Source organism: Plasmodium fragile (assembly GCF_000956335.1).
Source record: "Plasmodium fragile strain nilgiri unplaced genomic scaffold supercont1.54, whole genome shotgun sequence".
NCBI classification, from domain to species: Eukaryota; Apicomplexa; class Aconoidasida; order Haemosporida; family Plasmodiidae; genus Plasmodium; species Plasmodium fragile.
The window spans coordinates 1-20,927 of record NW_012192634.1 but is presented as its reverse complement, the minus strand read 5'-3'; the positions used below and the strand labels follow the sequence as shown (position 1 = coordinate 20,927).

Sequence of the window (20,927 nt, the reverse complement as noted above, 5' to 3'; positions counted from 1 at the left end):
TGCGTGGTCCAATGTGTGGTCTAATGCGTGGTCTAATGTACGGTCCAATGTGCGGTCTAATGTGCCGTGCGAAACGTGAAAGTATGCGGCCCGTACGTTTACTGTACTGTTAGGCCCTCGGCCTTATCACCCCACAAAAGAGCAATCAAGAGAGCGAATAAACGGTCGATCGAACGAACAACAGCGGTGTCGTTAGATTGATCTTTTTTTTTTTTTTTTTTTTTCTCTCCCCCGATGTTTAGAAGTGCTTATCAGAACAGCTGACGGGTAAACACTCTGATATGCCCTTTTCTGCTGTGTGAAAAATTTTGCACACACTTAGAACAGTATGCATTAAAAGGGACATGAGAAAAAAAAAAAAGAAGATAATGATGCTGGGAGGAAGTGCGCAAATTTAAACGCTCAACCCCCCAGATGCCAAAACTGAGCACGTAAAAGTTCAGCAATAATTTGTGTGGTGTGCACGTATGAGCTGACCGTGCTGGTAATGAAATGAAAGGCGCAAAACGGAGAATGCGCGCTGGGCGTACAAAACGCGACGTGGAAAAAAAAAAAAAAAAAAAAACAAAAAAGAGAAAAAAGTGGGGAAAAGGGTAAACACGACAAAACAAAAAAAGGGTAGCCTCAAAAAAAGGGGCCGTAGTTTCAACGGGGTAGCTTCGACAGGGTAGTCAACATATCATAGCAGTAGCTTGCATCAAAACCCGGGGGGTAAAAATTGATGCGGTTCATTTGTTCCGCTCTTGCACATGTAAGCGTTTTTGTACACGCTCCCACGGGTGAACGCGTGAGTGCATCGCACCGCACATACACTTTGGCGTATGCAAGTCGGAGTAACACTAGCACATATACCACCCCTGCATGAACATGCGTGTGTGTACGTGTAGGCATACACTTACATTCTCGGTGCCTTATAAATAACGTAAAAATATTTCCACTTAACGGTAAAATAAAAAAAGGAAGGAAAATACACGGCGAGCTAAATAGTCCGCAAATTAGGCCATTAAAAGGTGTACTCGGCAAATAAATAACAGGAAATGATGACACACAAAATGAGGAAAAATAAAACACGATGAAACCACGTTTGTTCGTCCCCAAGAGGAAGACAAATACACACACGGGCATAAATTGCAAACAAAGAATTCCAACGTAGGTAAAGGACCTTGGAATGTGAAAAGGGAAAATATGGCAACACGGCACAAAGTAAAGGGTATGATATATGCTCCTTGGAGATTCTCCCAGGGGGGGCATAAAAAAAAAAAAAAATGAAACATTCACACGTTTACGTAGGTACTCACTAAACGCATCCACAGAATGTGTATAAATTTATTTTGCAATAAATTCGATTCAGGAGTTGCGCAGTGGATGTGCCAATTAGCTACGACAGTGTAAAAAAAAAAAAAAAAAATGGGAACAGCAAAAACGGGGCAGTAGCAAAATTAACGTGACAGGGTTTTTCAATTATTGGTGTTGGCTGGACCCCTTTTCTTATTCACATTTTGTAAGCTACTCACGTTTTGCCATCCTTGTCATGACATAAGACACGCAGCGCAGGACGGCAAATCAAACAAGCCAGTGACAATAGTCGTAATGGGGAAAGCAGCTCCTGCAGTCGCGTTAGCTGTAGTAGCGGCTGTAACGTATTCACAGTATGGATAAACAAAAAAAAAAAAAAAAAAAAAAAAATTCACTTCACGATGCACGTAAGAAAGGGGTACACTGCATCATCATATCTTAATGTATATGTTCGACGTCAGTCTTTACTTCACTTTCGCACGTACATACATATGAAATGGGAACATACGCTCAGACGAATTGAGAATCCTATTTTAGTACTAACTACTAAAGGGGTGATAAAACAAAACGCGGCACGAAAAATAGCAGCAGCGTAAACCACTTTCTATATTTCGTGGGCGCAAGTACGTGCGTGCGTAAGTCGGTGAAGTGAGATGTGGGGTCTAACTCTGGTGCATGCACATATGCAAAACTTGGCACAACCGTCACATCCAGGGTTTATTATTCCCTTTTTGAACTCCTCTCTTTGTGTGCGCAAACTACTGTGAAAAATGAAACAGTATGGACTTCATATTACATGTCCATTCACTATACTGCGCAGCATTATGAAATTTAGCTACACGTGAATATAAGCACGCATGTAAAAGTACGAATAAAAATATGCATGCGCACGTTGGAAGACTTTCACATAAAGCGGCAAAGCACATTCCTGACGACAGGGTGACGAGCTTTGAAACCTCATCAATATGTAGGTAAAAGTAAAGGAATGAAAATAATTATGTATTTCCCTTTACAAACAATCTCAAAAAGGGAAAATAATTTTTTTTTTTTTTTACAAGCTTTAATAAATAGCTTTTATTGGCACTTTTGGTAGGTTTCTTCTCTCTGCATTTTTTTCTGTTTTATTCTACCTTCAGGTTCTTGCAACCCTTTTTTCTGCCTTTTTTTTTTCCTGCCTATTTTTTAGTGCATTCATGAAATTTCAAACTGAGACTTACAAGAAATACATTCATATGATGAACATAAAATGTTGTTAATTCTTCTTACATCTTAAAAATGTATCATATGTAAATCAAATTTGTTGCTTTCATACCACAAATAGCTTAAAAGCTGGCAAAGGCAAATGCCAAACTGGTAAATTAGTAAAATTCATTCTTGAAAACGGGGGTAAAAAAAAAAAAAAAAAAAAAAAAAAAAATACTGCTTGTACCTACGGCGCGAAAGACCGCGAGAGCATTAAGGCGTTACGGTCCTACGCCGGGGTGGCGACTTCGCATAAGAAAATATATACAGTATTGCAATATATATATATATTTATATATATATGCACGTGCGTGTTGTTCGCGTACGTTGTTCATATATGCGCTGTTATCTGCGTGCGTTTCTTTTTGTGTTTTTCCCCCTGTGCGCGAATTTGGAAAAAATGATATAGAAGTGAGCGAATCTCGCACGGGGTGTTCCTTCAAAAATTAAAAGCGGGTTGGCATAATTCTTGGAGCTGTGGTGATGCGTTTGATTCACATAGTGCGTGCGCGTTACCTACGTATCTATTTACACTTGAGCTTAGCAAAAAACGAGCTGAGCATGTACTACCTATACTAAACCAATACCGGTTTGTGCACCCTACAATTGATGAATCGAAAAAGGAACAGACCCCTCACCAAGCGAATATATAAAACATACCGGGTTGCCTCTAATTTTCATGTACAAATAAAGGAATGTATAAACTGAGACAGGTAAAAAAAAAATAAGAACAGATAAAAACACCTGTTAGTGTGTTCATTCTTGTGACACTTCGCACATTAGAATATTTCGTTCCTCCTTCCGATGCAACTTTTCCTAACGAAAGGGAAGGAATGCACTTGTATATGGACAAAAATTTGTGCCATTTTTTCCCTACAAAAGCGTATAATCTTCATTCTTTAAAAAGAAAGGTTGTATTGAAAATAAAAAGTGAGATGATTTTATTCTGGGGTTTGGTGATTCCTCGCCGTGTGCTTGCACTCGTCTTAACATCAGTACATATGTATGTGCATTCTTGCGGCACCCATTTTCCTTGTTTGACCCCCTTGGGTGTGTCCCAAAATTTATGCGAATAATAAATTTAGAAAGGAACAACAAAAAGGCGCGGTTTAGAATTTTCATCCGATTTTAACCGCCACATAGGATAACGTATAATAGCTGAACACAGCAAAAAAAAAAAAAAAAAACAAAAAAGTCTAACAGAATTGGCCCAACGTGCGTTCTACATCAAACACGTGAAAGTCACACGTAGGCATCTCCGTGTAATTTTTTATAAGACTCTACAAAATTCATCGTTTTTATGCTGCGTAAATTTTAACGCCATCACATGGTCATGGCAGTTTTATTTCCCCAAGACCACCACCTGTTGGTCACATTTAAACTCACCTGTTCGCCTGAACGAAAAGATGAAAAAAAAAAAAAAAAAAAAACAAAGACAATAGAAACGCACCCTCCCCCTTTTATTAGTCACGTTGAGAAATATAAAAGTTGCAAAATAAGTCGTTACTTAAAAAAAAAAAAAGAAAAAGAAAAAATTCCCTTACCATAACATTATTAACTATGTACAACCCTTCGGTGCGCCATTAAAAGATAATGCCTTTTCTGCCTCATCAAAATTAAATAAAAAAGAGCACTCCTTGCAAACAATCCATGTCTGTACACTTTATGTGTGTCCACATATATACACACCTACGCGCTCCCCACCCACCCATGCGTAACATGACTCATGCCCTGAGTAGCCGAAATGAACAAACAAAACACGGAAAAGCTAATCAGCATAATAAATTTGCTAGATAAAATATCTGAACGCAGTGATGTAAAGAACCCCAAGTATGGTAAACTTAAGAGCTTTTATTCAAGCGAGGTGTCCAAGACGTACGACACTTTGGAAAATCAGAAGCCGATGTTCCCGTTGCACTGCGAAAATGATACGCGCGATTTTAGTGCCAGCAAAATAAATGACAAAATTAAAAAGACGAAAAGTTTTTTCTATTTCAATAAGTCATACTCGAGTGAACGGGACGAATCCTCTTGTGGCGACAAAGGATGGGTTGCGACGGGGAAGGTGGGGGATGTTGCTCAAAATGAGGGCCAAACTGAGCATCAGGCCGAACCGCAAACCGAACCGCTAAGAGAAGAAGTCAGCGAACGGTTAAGCGAATATCCAAAAGGTGCTCATGAGCGAGAGCAGCGGCCCCGCAAGGAAGACTCAACCGAAGGAGTAAATAACAAGTATACACATTTTCAAGATATTTACGAGGAAGGGAAAAAATCGCAAGGCATAAGAGAGACAACTGATTGTGTGAAAGGATCTAATCAGGGCGCCAAAACAAACACAACCTTTTCATTCGAAAGTGAAGGATTTTCCTCTGCTAAATGGTATACAGGTAGTTTCCACTTCAAAAGAAAGTCACAACATGAAGCAAGGCACTACTTTAGTGACACTGCATTGTTGGAATATAATAACCCCAGTAGGAAAAAAAAAAATTTGCTAGAAATGTTAAAGAGGCACAAGGTCAGGAAGTATCAGGAGAAGTGTTGTGAAGACTCTGTGGACAATTCGGCATTCATTGCTCCATCGAAGAAGTACGGATATGTGCATGGGGAAGTTGACGCAGGTTCGTTTGCATCCCACAGCGCATACGCGTGTCTGCTTGTGCATACGTGGACCCCCTTGGTACACACACATTTTTGAAAAAAAAAAAAATTCCCTTTGCAACATTTGCCAGACGAATACCTAGATGACAAGGGTCTCGGGCAGTTACTGGAAAAAATCATAGAACATTTGAACGTCAACCTGAAGGAGTCAATGAACATATACGTTAAGGAGGTAAGTTCAGGCGATCTTCGCACAACTGGGAAGGCACAATGCTAGTCGCTTCCCCGATCGCATGGCCCCACTCCACTTCATCCCCCATGCAGATAAACAAACTGAACAAGGCGAACGACACGCTAAGCACAAAGCTCGAAACTGCCGTTGAGAACAACGACGAACAGGTGAAAAAGACGCAGCAGACAAATGCTAGTATCTGCCTATTTGTGTGGAAAAAAAAAATACACAAGGGAAAAACGGCACGTGTTAGTATTCCTTGCGCAATCCCCCCCTTCCCAATCTCCTCTCGCCGTAGGCCCAAGAAATCAGAGACCTGAACAAACGGATAAGTCAAATAGGGGAAGAGAAAATCGAAATGAACAAGCGCATTGAAAATTACGAATTTACAATACACAAGTCAAAGGTTTAAGCGGGAAAAAGAAAGAAACGAGCGAAGGATAACATGCACACTTCTTGAGCGCATGAGAGCATCCCTATAAGATGCTCCGACAAAATATACCAACCCCCGCTACACATACTTCATTGTGTCCCCATTTACCTTCTCCCCCCCAAGAAATTAAAAAATGAGGGACAAGGCGACAACGAAGCGAAGAGTGCCCTGGAAATGGAAATAAGAAATCTCAAGAGGGAATTAAACCTTGCTAATTCATTGAACGACAAAATAAAAGATGAAAAGTTGTCTCTCCAGGAAAAAATAAAAAGTAAAACGGATAAAATTAGAAGAGAAAAAGACAAAGTAAGGGCAGGCACTTAAAAAAAAGGAAATGCTAACAAGTGTGTATCTGTGGTCGATGCATTTTGTGAAACTATCTTATATGCACGCACAATGCGTTTGTGCTTACAATATACACCTAAATGGTTATTGTCCTGGCCCCTTTGCTGACTTCTCTCACTTGTTTGACTTCTTCTCCCGTGCACCCATTTAGCTAAAAATAGCAAATGACTTGATTTTAGAAAAGAGCGATTTACTCATGCAGCTGCAGACGACCCCCACATTCGACGCATCGTCCCTAAAGGTATCATCAAAAAAAAAAAAATAAAAAAAAATAAAATGAAGTGCATGTATGTGTACACTTGTGAGTAAAATGGCGTTTATATGCCAAATGAGGAAATCACAGGGGAACACATACATCATTCTCTTTAGTGATAATGTGCAACAGGCTTCAGAGTGAATCTTCAGAGGACAAAAATGAGGTTTCCTCTACCGCTGACTAACCCTGAACTTCTCAAATGTATAATTTATTTTGTTCCCCATATTTTCCCTTCTTGTCCCCCAATGATAGAAGAAACGAAAGGAGGGACGAAGGTGCTCAGTTCGGCACAGACGAAGGCATGAACGAATCAGCAGGTGAGGAGAGCCAATTAAAGGCCAAATTGAAAAGGAACAACATAAGGAATAAGGGGTGGAATGGCAGACGCATACTCAGGAGAAGACATGTGGAACTGTACATGCCTCTCCAAATAATCTTCCCTCACTGCGCAGTTACCGAAGTGACACCATTGTGGACAACTACGAGAGAGTAAAAAGCAAGTTGCTCGAAAGTAATGAGAAATGCTATTTTTTATCGAAAACGAACCTTGAATTATTTAAAGGATTAAAAAGGAAAAGGAAAAAAATTGATACACTAAACAAGCAGATGTCTTACCTGAAATGTTTTGTGAAAGGAAAGGAAAAAATGGATCGGTGCGATGAATATCATTTAAAAGTATGGTTTGTGGGGAAAAGGAGTTTACCTTTGCACACATCGCCAAAAATACATTTATATAATATCCTTGTGCACCTAGACATAACATTCATCCTGTTGATGTTGTGGATTTGTCATTTCGATCGATCTGTTTTTTTTTGCTGCCTTTCCAATTGCGTAACTTTTTTTTTTTATTAAAGCAGGAAAACAGCACCCACGGGTGTGATCATATGGAAAGGAATAAAAGTCACGTCCCGTGTGCAGAGGAATACAAACCTTCTCAAACAAGTGAACATAATTCGCTTGGCAAAATGTCCTACTATGTACAAGAGGGGGAAATTGAAGGTCTCGAAAAAAATTATCACAATTTAACTAATGAACACAAATTGTTGAAGAAAAAATATGAGCTGCTATACAAAAAATATGCGCGATTGCTAGGAAAGGATTTGAATAAAAGCAACGATCTTGCCTTTAAAAAAGAGCAGGGGGAGGAAATTGTGCCAAACGAGAGTGACATGATTCATTCGTTTTACGTGAAAAGGGGGAAAAACAGATTGGACAGACCCTTCCAGCGAGGTGAAAATTTGAAGCGAACTTTCCAACGGAGGGACAATTTAATAAATTACATAAAAGCGAAAGTCATACATCGGAAGAACCTCCACGTGCGCAGATTTAGAAACTATGCGGGTAAACAAAAAAAAAAAAAAAAAAAAAAAAAAAAAAAATACATAAGTACTTACATACCTCTGTGTTACACATTTTTACGTGGCTATAAGTGTGTGTAAGGCACCCGTGTGGCCCCCACACCTGTCCTTATCTTTTTTAATGTTGCAGAAAAAGGCAACGACTACAGCGATGTGCAGTTCTACGTGTCCAACGAGATTTTAAGGAACATGGACGTGAAGGATATTGTAAACATTCGGTACATTTACTCCTACGGGGAGGGACCAGGTGAGTGCCCATTGGCATGTGTAAGTCTGTGTATTTGTTTTAATGTCGGCATTACTACACACACGTATAAGATTGATATGTTTTTTTTTTTTTTTTTTAATATATTTCCCTTTACCGTACGAGGTTATCCAGGAAGAGGCTTCATAATGTTTCTTCCCTGTAACCTTTCTCCCTTCACCTCCCCCTTTTAGCAGTTCTTCCTTCCGAAAAGGAAAGTTCACCCAACTATAATATTTGTAAATGCTGACGTGTGGGAAGTTCACCTGCCGTTCATTCCACGTTGTGATAAAGAAGGCAAATGTGAAGCTGAAGAAAACCCTTTTTTTTTTTTTTTTTTTTTCTCTGTCAAATAAAGATTATTACAATTTTTTTTACAATAAGTATGTGTAGGCACCTACCTAGATACCCGCGTAAAAAGGAAACATATAGAATTAGAGGAGCGCGGGAGGGTTGTAAAAACGTAATGGCGTGATTGTGAGGTTGAGTGCGGAGCTTCTGTTGGTGCCGTGTATGTTTTACCCATTTGTGCGTCTCTCTCACATTTTCACGAAGCATCTTATGGAAACTTACAAGGCATTGTGTAAGTTCATATGTATGTATTAGCACCAGCGCGTTCGCTCCCTTCTACATCCACACGTTTATATAGAGGGGATAGAATAAGTTCTATGCGATGGAACGCGATCATGTTTCGCCACTTGGTTTCCACCTCAGTGCAATAACGCGTGCATGTATTTTTAGAGGAGATTTTTTCAGGCACACGATATGGTCCATCCGCTTCCATGGAGCTGCTGTTAACAGTATGACGCGCCTTTACTGGAGCGCTAAATGTTGAATCGTCAATGTTTTTTTTTTTTTTTTTTTTTTTTTTGTTCGCGGTTATTCGTTAGCTTCCTATTTTCCCATCCTTTGGCTTGCTTATTCTCCCACTCGTTGACATACTGATTTGTTCACTCCCCTGTTGGCCTGCGTGTTCGCCAGCCTCGTCCCGTTTCCACCCCTTTTGTTGTGCCGTTACCAATTTTACCTTCGTGGAGAGATCTGAATGAGCCTTGACGCACTCGTTCCTACAAAAAAGGAACAAAAAAGGAACAAAAAAAAAAAAAAAAAAAAGCGTACAATAAAGAAATACGGAATAGAAGAAAACTTACCCATGATGAGAATAAACGTGGCGCGCTGAGGTACATAGGACACAGTAGCCATTTTTTTTTCATGCTCGCACAGTGTACACGACGATAGGGGTATAGCGGTAAAAGCGGCGTAACCTCTCATGCGCGCGGGCAGGCCATACAACAACCATCGGCGTAAAAAGGAAGAGATAGGATATCGTGGGACACAATGAAGCTATCCCCAAGGAGTTTGCCCTTTATTTTCCCCATTTTGACGTTTTTCCTTTTTCTCTTTAAGTATGGCTTGGTTACGGGACTGTACGAAACGAAGGCGTACCCGCTGATTCACCTAATGACGAACAGAAACACATATGTTGGGTCGAGCAACTATATGATTAAAAGCAATTTGATTAACCTACTGACCCTTTACAAAGATGTCAAATTTGAAGGACAATATTCCACCATAGATGATCTGCTAGACGTGGATGACGAAACAAAAATTGAACGGCTGCTGGAGGAAAGAATGAAGACCATCAGTAAACATGTGAACACACGACAACTCGTTAAATATTCTGGGTTTATTCACTTGTACGAAATTGTGCATGCTAGCAATTTTTATTTTTTTCTTCACTTTCTCATGAGAAATAATAACAATGGTGTGGTGATAGTGGTGCCGGAAGATTTGCACATAGACAGGGAGGAGTACCTGCGAGTTAATAGCGTGGCGCTTGCAGGTAGCGCAACAACTGATGGTCGAAGCAGCAATGACCGAAGCAGCCATAACCTCGTCACCGATGACCTGCTGGAGAAGCGCATCCTGTTCATGCAAAAGTTCCTGCTAAACTTTAAGCTAAACCAACCGGTCTATTTCGTACAAAACAACAAGGAGGTGGAACGCATTTACCAAAACTACAAGGGAAAGTTTGGCTTCTTCGACTTGACCAGAAATGTGAGCATCATGCCACTAGCGAAAAATCAACAGAGAAATAATATAAGCGCAAAAAACGTCTTCTATTTTCTAAGTAAAGATAATATCCACATCAAGACTGTGTTTAATAAGACCCAGAATAATGAAACCTTTCTCTTTACAAAAAAGAAAACCCTTGTCATCGCAGTGGATTACAATGTCTTTAACCTTATAAGTGCTTACCCCCCCCATAGCACAGCGACAAATACACAAGTGATTGCCATGACGGAATTAATAAAATTATTTTCTCATGTTTATAAAAACGAGGACGTCAACTACAACATCCTATTTTTATTCACCAACTATTACTTTGGTATAGATCATTTTCTCGATTCCATGAATGTCATATTTAGGGAAAACATCGAGTTCGTTTTAACTCTGGACAATTTGAACGATGCGAATTTTTTTATTCACCAAAGTAAGAAGTTACCACCAAATCATTTGATGCGTTTTTACGATATACTGAAAGGAGTGGTGAAGAAAAATCTCAAAATGGAAATCCAATTCAAGGAAGAAAAAATAAAAACGCATAGCAAACATTTGCCAAGGCTCCATGAATATTTCGAATTGAAAAATATGGATAGCATAACGTTAAGCGCAAAAGAGTTGGTCTTAAGCTTTATTCACAAGACACCCATGATAGAGCAGAAGATAAAACCAGACCAGGTGTCGGCGCATATTAAAAATATATTCGAGGCATTGTATGTATATGTAAAATCGTCCAAGGAGGAAAATTCAAAGGAGAAGAAAGACCTACACAAAGATGTGCTTAAGTATACCAACCAGATGATAGACACTGAAAAATTTATCCACCTAAATGAAAGCCTTAACAAATTTATGAAATTTTTTGTGTACCAGGACGAGGTTGGCAAGTTCATTAATCACATAAAGACGATTGTCAATCCATTTGTCACCGATTCGAATTTTCTCATCGTGGATTATAAAATCCCACACGATAAGAAACAGAAATACTTTCATCAAAAGAGTGCCATCATCAGTTTTTCCATGGCCATTTCCTACACCTTCCACTACCTCCATTTTTTGGTTGTTGCCCTCTTTTTAGCACTTGTCTACATTTTTGTAAATTTCCATGCTGTCCCCTCGTTTTACAAAGCGAAGGTTAAGTAACGGCCGCTATGTTGCCCCGTTGCACGTCTTCTTCTTTTTTTTTTTTTTTATAATTCGAACCTTCAACTTAAAATTAAGCCATTCATCTAGGCACATAGCAAGGCGCGGTCGACCCCTAGACGACCAATGCGTAAGCACGCTTAAATAATTCCCACCAAAGCGGTGCGAACAAAACCATTTAAATTCATTCAACACAAACACACGTGAATTTAAAATATTGCATGGACACATGCAAAGTGAGGCGGGAAAAAGAGAAAGAGGGGGAGAATTCCCCAGGACGGTTGAAAAAGAAAAAAAAAATAAAAGCACAGCACAGCACAGCAAAACGGGATGCAGTAAAAAATAACTAAGTAGGTGCAAAAACGACGAAACACAGTAAAAAACAAAGGGCAAATCAAATATGTAAAATAAAAAAGTTTGTGATGTATGGTCTACCGAATAGCATTAAAATAAAAAGCAAAAATACGTGGAACTGAAATGTTTTTCATTCAAAAATGATCACTACACAAAAAAAAAAAAAGAAAAAAAGCAGATAAGGCTCATTAAAAATAAATAAAACGGACGGAAGCATAAAACAACTGGTGATCCATAACTCCTTTGGTGGGAGGGATGCACAAAAATGGGGACTTCCCTTAAAGACAAAATGATGATAATGAAAGGAAACATAATTAAATGCGACCACGTGTATGCACAAGTCGGCATGCACCTATGGGTAGGTGAATGGGACCTCGTCGCTATACTTAAAACAGGAGCGAACTGTGATGCGAATGGTTCGTTGAATAGGCTCCCGTTCGTTGCATAATCGCCCTGGTTGGGTACGTCACCCCATGCATTTCCCAATCTCAACAGCCTTGTCTTCCTCTGTTCGGTTCCTCGCGGTACCGTAGCGCACACACACCCTCTGAAGTGCACGTCCATTACAACTTCTTCGCCAACCACACATTTATGCACTTGCATATAGGGTTGACATTGTCTCCTGAATCCCAATTTGAAACAAATGTACGAATTAAAATTTTCTTCCCCTCTCCCTGCCTTTTACAGGCTTACTCAAATTAAATTGCTTCCCCCAAAATGTCGCTAATAATTTTATTTTCATATATGTGAGAATAAACCGCAACTGATACTACTATATGTGAGGGAGTGCGTGGCGTTACACATTTATCAATCTGAAATATTTTTCTCTTTTGTTTCCATCCCCTTACCAAAGCTACCAACCAAATTGAGCGCAAAATTGTTGTGTGCAAATGGCAAAGTCGTAGGTATTTCACCCCCTGGGGGAAGGGGGGTTGTAATTCCAGTCTTCATTTTACTCTTCTACTAACTTGCCATGTTACACGCTTACTAATTTACTCCCTGTTTTTCTCTCCTTCATTTTTCCCCCCTTCACTGCGAACAGTGGCTCTCCATATTCATGGAGGATATCCCATCGCCGCTAACAACGGACATGTTTGAATTCATGGAGCACGTTTGTATCAAGCTATCATTCGAGACGGTAGGAAGTTTATCCTTTCCTTTCAGTTCATGCCTTGGCTTATGCGAGCGTTCTTCCTTCTTGGTGGTGCATACGTAGTGTCTAACACAAATCATTTTCTTCCTCAACGTTTTATAACTGATGTTAAAATTAACAGAGTTGTACTTTTCATGCTTCATTACATCATCTTCGTAATTTTGTTTCTTCTGTTTCCCATACTGGGGTTGCGTCCCCATTTTCTCGTCATTATTAAGGTTGACATTCATATTCATGCCACTATCATTTCTTAAAAGTAAATTTCTGGTGCCCACTGAGCCGTAGTTATCATCATTGTACTTCACCACCTTTCTACTTTGTAGCCTTTTGGAACCACTAAAAGAATTATACCTTAAATTCATATTTGCACTGCTGGACCTTCTCAACAGGTCGTATTTTTTTTGCACTTTGATGATTTCAAATTCTTCATCATTTATTTCTTTTGTATCGTAGGAACAGAAAAAATGTTTAATGCCGTCTACCACTTGGACACATTTTATATTAATTTTATTTAAGTCGATACATACATTTTTTATTTTTTCTTCATCATGCTGTGTTGCTAATATGCTATTCGCTTTGCTTCTTTTTCTTTTCTGTCTTTCCCTTGTTCTGGGTTCCTTTTGGCTATTTTTCCTATTGCTCTTGTTTTTCCCAATCCTGTTCGCTTCGTTCGAAGGTGCGTTCACCGCGAGGTCGTTTTTAACCTCATCAGGCTCCACCTTGCTTGTTCTACTCGCCGATGATACTTTGCTGTTTCTTCTGCTCAGCGCTGCGCTCTCTACACTACTGACCGGTATGGTAATATCCGTCATTCTATTTTCCTGCTTAATACTTTTATTCGTTTCTGGGGGGTCATCGTTCATTTGTGTGTACTCTTCCTTTATGGTTCCGTTTTGCACACACACGTCGGGCTGCTTGCTCGTGTTCTGTTTCGGTTGGGGACTCGCTTTTCGGCTGTTTTGTGGAGTCGCATGTGGACTCGTTCTGGTGCTCATCCGGACACTCGTTCGCGGGCTCGTCGTACACATGTCCTTTTCCCCCCCATGTGTACCTTCGTATGCACCGTCGCACACACCATTATTTGTACCTTCCTTCAGACTCGACAGGCGGCCCCTTACTACGCTTGCCGCCCTGGCCGCGTTCCCATGATACGCTGCGCGGAGTTGCCGTACCGTCTTGCCATAATAAAAAGATTTCAAATAATTCTTAACGTTCATTAAAATTTCTTCCTCTCCCTTTAAGCTATAAAAAAACTTAAAATATTTTTTAAAATATTTCACTTTAAAAATATTGAAATGCTCGAACCTACAAATGGAATACCTGCCCCTTCTGATCAATTTGAATATATTTAAAGCGCAATAAATATTTAGTGCCGTCACAATATACTGTTTAACATTTTCGTAATACTTTTCATATTTTTCTTTTACAAAGTCCAGAATTTCGGATACAGTTACGCCTTGGTTTAGTATATCATTTTTTTCCTGTAGCCTTTTATGAATGTCTTCCGTGCCATCACAATTCGTGTATGTGCAGGTGGGTGGCATTTCACTTTCTCTAGGAAGATCATTCCTCAAACTATTTTCACTCGCATGAGCAATGCCTGCACTGTTGTCCTTATCATTACTATCATGGGTATCCATATGCTGCTGATGGACTTCCCCTTTTTCACTGCCACAGCTAGAATCGCGCCTTAACGATTTAGCACTACCACCACTTCCAGCCTTATGCTTGCTGTAGCAGTAGTAGCTGCAGTGCATGTGGCTGTTACTACTGCGGGGTGTATTATCGCACTGTTCTATCTCACTGGGTTGAAGGAAACTACCAATGTAGTTCCCTTCTGCGGTTTTATCCCCCGAGGAGCGTTTTCCCCCTGATGCATTACTGTGTCTACGGGGGTACTTCCTACAGGGTCCTTTAGTCATATCGGTATGTAGAGTATAAATGTTATTGTCATTAAGATTAACCTTCAGTAGGGAGAACATGGCAATTTTAATTATTTCAAATATGATATGCTTTTTCATATTTTTTAGAAAAATATATTTTTCCGGCTGATCATCCATAACCCTAAATTTAACAGTTGACCCCATGTACTTCCATGGGGTGTTCGTTTGGTACGACAGATATTCACATATGCGGTCAATTTTTATGTTACTATTTCTGAGAGGCACATTTGAATTAAGTAATTGCATATTTTTGTCCATGATAAAATTTTTTTTTTTTTTTTTTTCTTTGTGGCGTACCGCCGGCATTTTTAACATTTTGCTATCTTCTACAAGTTCATGTTTATGGATAATGTAGTCTTCACTTTTCATGTTTTCTATTTGATCCTGTTCGTATACATTTGTTTCTTTGCCTTTTTTTTTAATGTGCAGCCTCTTAACTGCCTCATCTATATATGTAGAGTCTACACTTTTGTTAATTACGTGTAGACCATTTTTGGGTTTCCTTCCTCTTTTTCTGCCCCTCCTTTTCCCCTTGTGCTTATTTAAAGATTCATCAAAGTATTCGAAATCGTAGCTTCTCGGCTTCCTGTTTTTTCTTAAGTTATGGTGACATATTTTGTTATCTTCATTGTCTATTCCATCTGTGCCGTTCATTGTTTTCTTTTGTTTTACTTTTGTTTTGTCATACGGGATGCGCCGCGGTCTGTACCCTACCAAGTAAGCACCGTCACAATGTGTATATATTTTGACGGTAGTAACCTTTTGCGTATGTTCCCGTATGTATCTGTACTTAACTCTGCGGTGTGGGGAAAAAAAAAGATTAGACCCCCTACACCGGCCGGTAAGGACAGATAAAAAGGCCCACCGTTCGTAACTGTTATGCATAAGAACGTACGTTCATGCAAGTAGCCTACGCGTCCACAAGGGGGAAATTCCCAAATGGTACGCATATGGGACCTACATCAATGTGGGTCTGTATAGGTCTGCCTAAATGTGTGCAGGTGTGTGTAGGAGCACGAGCTTTACACAACTTGGATTTGCACTCGGTCCAACTGCTCACACATGCATGTTATCTCCATACAATTTTTGTGAAAGCTGTTCAAAAATTGGGCTTGAAAAAATCATTAAAATGTTAATTCAAAGATTTTTGTATAAAAACCCATCGGGTATGCATAAAACACGGGGCAGCAAAAAAAAAGAAATAAAATAAAATAAGAAATAAAAACAGAGAAGGGAAGAGTGAAGCATAAGCAACAAAAGCAATGGACAAAATCGGAAACGGTTACACTCACCGGTTGCCATAAAAACGGTAAAAACAACTTTTAATATAAAACCAGGAGGTAGAAAATGTCGGTAAGCAATAACAGTGTAGCGCCTTGTCCGACGTTATAACATTTTGTGTACACATAAAAACGTGTGTAGGAAAAAACATAACACGTATATTTACAAACACATATGCAATTTTGTTGCAAACCAATGGGTAGGAGGAGAAGGGGGGGGTGTACCCGTGAGCGCCCAAAAGGAGTGCTTACTCGTGTACACATATATAAACGTACAAACCTGTACAGAACATATGAAATGTTCACACAATGGGTAAAAATAAAAAAAAATAAAAAAAAATGCGAATTTCAAAAATATGCACACAATACGCGGCATACAGCAGTTCATGCATACACATTGATTATGTACATATTTTCATGGGTCCATACACTCACGTATGTCTGATTTTCTTTTTTTTTTTTTTTGTTCACAAAATGCCCCCCCACCCTTTTACTCGCACGCCATTTGTGCATAAAAATTTTGGTAACATATCGTGAGAATATCGCACATGGATTTCCCCTATTTCATTTCTGTTTCTTTTTCCGCGAATGGAAATGCTTTCAGAAATGTTTATGTTGAACAAATGACTTTAAAAAAAAAAAATAAATAAAACAAAGAGGAAGGGGAATGGCATGGGGGGAAATAATGATAATTATGGCAATGATAAATGACGATGGTAGTGACCACAATATGATAAAGGTGAGGAACAAAACTTGACAATAGGCGTAACAAATTCTGATGCGTCCGCATGAGCAATATGCGAGCTGAAGGCGCGCAGGTGGAAGTGTAAAAAAAGAAAAAAAAAAAAAAAATTGTAGCAAAAATTTACGTAATTTCACATACACTGCGGAAAAAGAAAAAAAAAAAAAAAAATTCACTTTTAAACATTTTAATTATTTAACACTGTTTGCCCCCTTTTTTTTTTTTTTTTTGACGCTCGTTTTTCTGTTGAGCGAAAGTAACATTAAAATACATAATTCTGCGTGTATATTTCATAGAATAACGCTTAATTACGTCTGTCCACATGTGTTTTTATAAAGTAGGAATGTAATGTGTTTCTTCTGGGTGAAAAGAGAACACGAACACTAAGGGGAACACTAATACGAATTCACATGTGCGCATGTCAAGTGTACACACACACGTACGTACTTGTATACATACATAAAGCATACGAAACAAAAAACGACTGCGCATCCACTGCGCTGACTCCTTTTTCACTGGACATACACATGACACACTCTTAGGGTACTGTCAACAGATTCCATAGAGCACTTAAATTGCGTCACTGTTCTAGACCAAACAAAAACTTGACATTATTTTCTTTTTTGCGGACATATAATTTTTCACTGTAGCATACAATATAATTGGGCGATGGCATGGAAAAAATTTTTCTACATTTATATTTATCATGGGAAAACAAAAACGTTTGTGCATAATTTTTTTTTTTTTTTTTGCATATACTTGCTCATTCACTAGCTCAACCTATGCTTACATAGCCAAACAAACCCGCGATGTGTAATGTACGTTGGCCTCTTCACATAATTACGTATGTGAAGAATTCACACTAAATTTTGAAAGCGCGTTGAGGATGTGTGTACAAATTCAATTGGGACACATTTTTGCGTTACAAATTGTGAGCGAGTTCATGACAACTAATGCCTGACCAGCGACAAGGCTATGAATAAATTCGACATACAAAAAAAACGTTTAGTGGACGTGTGCAAGGGCCTATAAGGCTTTACACATCTGTGCACAGGTATATATATATATAAGCATAAATATAGGCATACGTGTGTGCTGCACAAATATAGCTACCTGTCGTCTTGGGGAACCATTTTGTGTTTTTATTTCGTCCGACGAGGACATTTAAACTCTGCTTCGTGTGTTCATACCATTAGAAGTGGAAGTAACACGTGTTTGTAACTCTCATAGAAGTGCTATGGTTGACAAAGTAGGTTAAGAATCGTTATGGCTCTCGCTTTTTCGAAAAACTGTATTAATGATAAAAGGCAAATAAAACAAAAAAAAAAATAAATAAATAAAAATGAGGGAAAAGCTAAAATAGGTACACTGATTTAATATATACTATTAAAATATATATACAATGCATAACTATACAGAACACATCCTTGTTTTAAAATAAATACAAACTAGTTTCAACCCTAAATTTATCTCTGTTTGGCAAAAATGCAAGCTGTTACTATTTTTTTTTTTTTTTTTTTACCAATTTTTCAGTCGTTTTTGTCATGTCGGCTCGTTCTTATGCACACGCAAAGTATATTCATGTAACGTTATCACTACGTTGGGCTAAATACAGAATACATGTGCGTTGCACGAGCAATAGTGCAGGTGATTGCCTGATGCATGTTTTTTTTTTCAAGCACAGCTTGGATAACCGTTACGCATGCAGGTAGCAAATTGAGCGCAAGGCAAAAATCGCCGTGGCTTTAAATTGGGGGTAAAACAGAATGAGTAGCATTGAAAATGTAAAGCGGTATGTTTGTTGCTTTATCTGTTCCACATTTGCCATCTTCAAATACGAGTCGTCATTTTTTGACACAATGTAAACATAAGGCGCTGCCTTTGCTATAACACCAAAGGAAAAATCATTTTGGTCACTGCGCTCAAGCATAAAAGTGGCGCCATGAGCTATATATATACACATATGTGTACTTATGAGATCGCCTGTGCTGAGCTGCCATGAGTTTGAAAAGGTGAGAGGCTTTGGCGGCTTTTTTAAAAAACCTACATGTCACACGAATGAGCAATCAGGATGTGTATAATACGTACGGAGCATGTACATATCCAGCTGAAGTGCAGTCTTAACAAAATAATGGCATTGCGAGGCAGCGGATATACCCAAGGCTCAGGCCTCAGGGAAGCCAAAACGCCTTTCTCCATAAGCAGCTTTACATATATACACACAAATAAGCAAACGGTATGATAACCCTTTACGGGAGCCTTTCGATTGGCAATAATTTTACTCAAAGAATTGCAAAATTTTTGCCTGATCACCAACTTTGTTTGCAATGAGGGAAACAAAATGGTTATTATACCATCATAAGGGTCCACCAAAAGGTGGCTTCAAATGACAATTGCATTCGTTTGTAACACTCGGAATGCAGGGCGCCTGCGAAGAAAGCAACCCCGTTCGAAAGAGCTCCTATATGTGGGTATCCATTTACGCATATGTTAACGGAGACAAAATTTTTGCAAACGGCACGAAGCGAAATGGAGTCCCGAAGCAGGTGCTCTTCATGGCCCCAGAACAGAAAATCGATGAGCACAAGTTGGATGTCAATGAAAGTCCGCACATTTTTTTAAACCTCACTTCGCAACTGTTCTGTTGAAAATTTTTTCTACACATTTTTTTTTTTTTTTTACTCTACCATGTGAGCAACATATATGTATCATATGAGCAAATTTATAGGGATACTATGTCTATTTTTTTTTTTTTTTTAAAGCAAAATGTCCTATGCTTAAACAAGATGCTGGATCCTGGAGGCTGTTTTTTGCGGTCAACACCGTCTTGTGCAAATGTGCACATGGTAATACGTCAATTGGGGGGATGGGGATTTTCTCTTTTGCCATTTTTCACTAATAAAAAAAATATAGCATGGCACATTTAAAATGTACTCTTTCTCGCACCACACCTTTAATGTATACGTGTTTTGTGTGCATTTTTTTTTTATCACAGTGCGAGTTGCCCCTTCAAAAAAAAAAGGTACTGTTCATTTTCATACATTTTGACACCCATTTGTTCACGAGTAAATTTTAAAAGCGTGTTGGTTGTGTTTCGCACAAAGACAGGGGAATGGAAATGTAAGCACAATGGTATGCATGCAAACTGTTTGCAGAGGCTTACCGCGCCAGTGAAGGCATTTACACGCGGATAGGCAAAACATGTTTGCAATTTTAAATCTACCATTCCTTCAACGCTCGTGCGTATGTAATTTGGGTAAGCTTAACATAGCGGTGGAGTTTCCCTCTTCAAAACTTTCCCCTAAATTTTATCCCTTCAATGACTGAAAATGCGTTGCCCCACGTGCAATTTAATCATAAAAGGAGTAGGCTACAAGCGCGCGCGGAAGGCATACATGTAGGCGTATTCCTTTTTAACGCAAAAGAACGGGGCGTATCAACGTTGTGCATAATTTGTGACTTCCCGATTGGGGGAACAACAGAATTATGGGGAGCAGGAAACCAAGTGACAAGAGAAAAGCATGTCACAAAGAGGAATCACTCTTTGGTCATTTACTCACGGGACGCAAAAAAAAAAAAAAAAATCATTTCATGGAAGAGAAAATATTTCTCATAGGAGAACGCCCAACGGAAGGGAACCCTTCCACATTGTTGACGTTGTGGCCGTCACGCTGACATTTTTTTTTTTTTTTTTTTTTTTTTCGGGGAACATTAGCAAATTTGGTAAAAATTGTGCCCCTGACACAATCAGCAGAATAATATGTTCATAACCCGTTACAATTTTTTCGTGACAACTTGCTCGAAAAAAACATGCGCTCGACGCGGTTATGCATATTTTTTAAAAGAACACCATTATATAGCTAATCGAAAAAGTGCAAATAACAGTTGGGCGCAAAACAACAGGAAGCCGTATAAAGGTATAAAGCGCGGAGCATATATAAATACATGCGACCTTGCGACCATACAACCGTCCGCCGGAAAATCTGAAAATTTTTAAATAGAGAGAAAAAAAAAATAAAACCATGAGTAAGAAGAATTAACCAGTTTACGCTCTTTTAATTTGTCATTATACCTTTTTTAAACTATGTCGTAAAGTTTTATAGCTTTTTTTTTTTTTTTTTTTTTCTTCCTCCTGTTTTTGCTTCTTGTCCCAACGGCGTGTCAATGGCGATCGTTACAAATGTCGAAATTGAGAAGAAGTTCTTTGACTTCTACGAGGGGGACAAAAACGTTTTTTATTCCAAGGA

The 20,927-nt window shown here is 38.9% G+C and overlaps 3 protein-coding genes across 3 annotated transcripts; 2 read left to right on the top strand and 1 right to left on the bottom strand.

Moving 5' to 3' along the window:
• Window positions 1-4,282: 4,282 nt before the first annotated feature.
• AK88_04112 (uncharacterized protein) lies at window positions 4,283-8,254 on the top strand (the record flags this gene model as incomplete). Its single annotated transcript, XM_012481722.1, has 12 exons — window positions 4,283-5,156; window positions 5,268-5,368; window positions 5,461-5,535; window positions 5,667-5,774; window positions 5,925-6,107; window positions 6,133-6,155; window positions 6,429-6,522; window positions 6,655-6,719; window positions 6,855-7,077; window positions 7,257-7,743; window positions 7,891-8,007; window positions 8,199-8,254. The coding sequence occupies 12 exons, from the start codon at window positions 4,283-4,285 to the stop codon at window positions 8,252-8,254; spliced, it is 2,406 nt and encodes an 801-aa protein (XP_012337145.1).
• Window positions 8,255-9,342: 1,088 nt separating this feature from the next.
• AK88_04111 (uncharacterized protein) lies at window positions 9,343-11,208 on the top strand (the record flags this gene model as incomplete). The annotated part of the gene is made up of 1 exon (XM_012481721.1): window positions 9,343-11,208. The coding sequence occupies one exon, from the start codon at window positions 9,343-9,345 to the stop codon at window positions 11,206-11,208; it is 1,866 nt and encodes a 621-aa protein (XP_012337144.1).
• Window positions 11,209-12,591: 1,383 nt separating this feature from the next.
• Window positions 12,592-15,312, bottom strand: AK88_04110 (uncharacterized protein; the record flags this gene model as incomplete). The annotated part of the gene is made up of 1 exon (XM_012481720.1): window positions 12,592-15,312. One exon carries the CDS (start codon window positions 15,310-15,312, stop codon window positions 12,592-12,594), a length of 2,721 nt encoding a protein of 906 aa, XP_012337143.1.
• Between the last annotated feature and the right edge of the window lie 5,615 nt (window positions 15,313-20,927).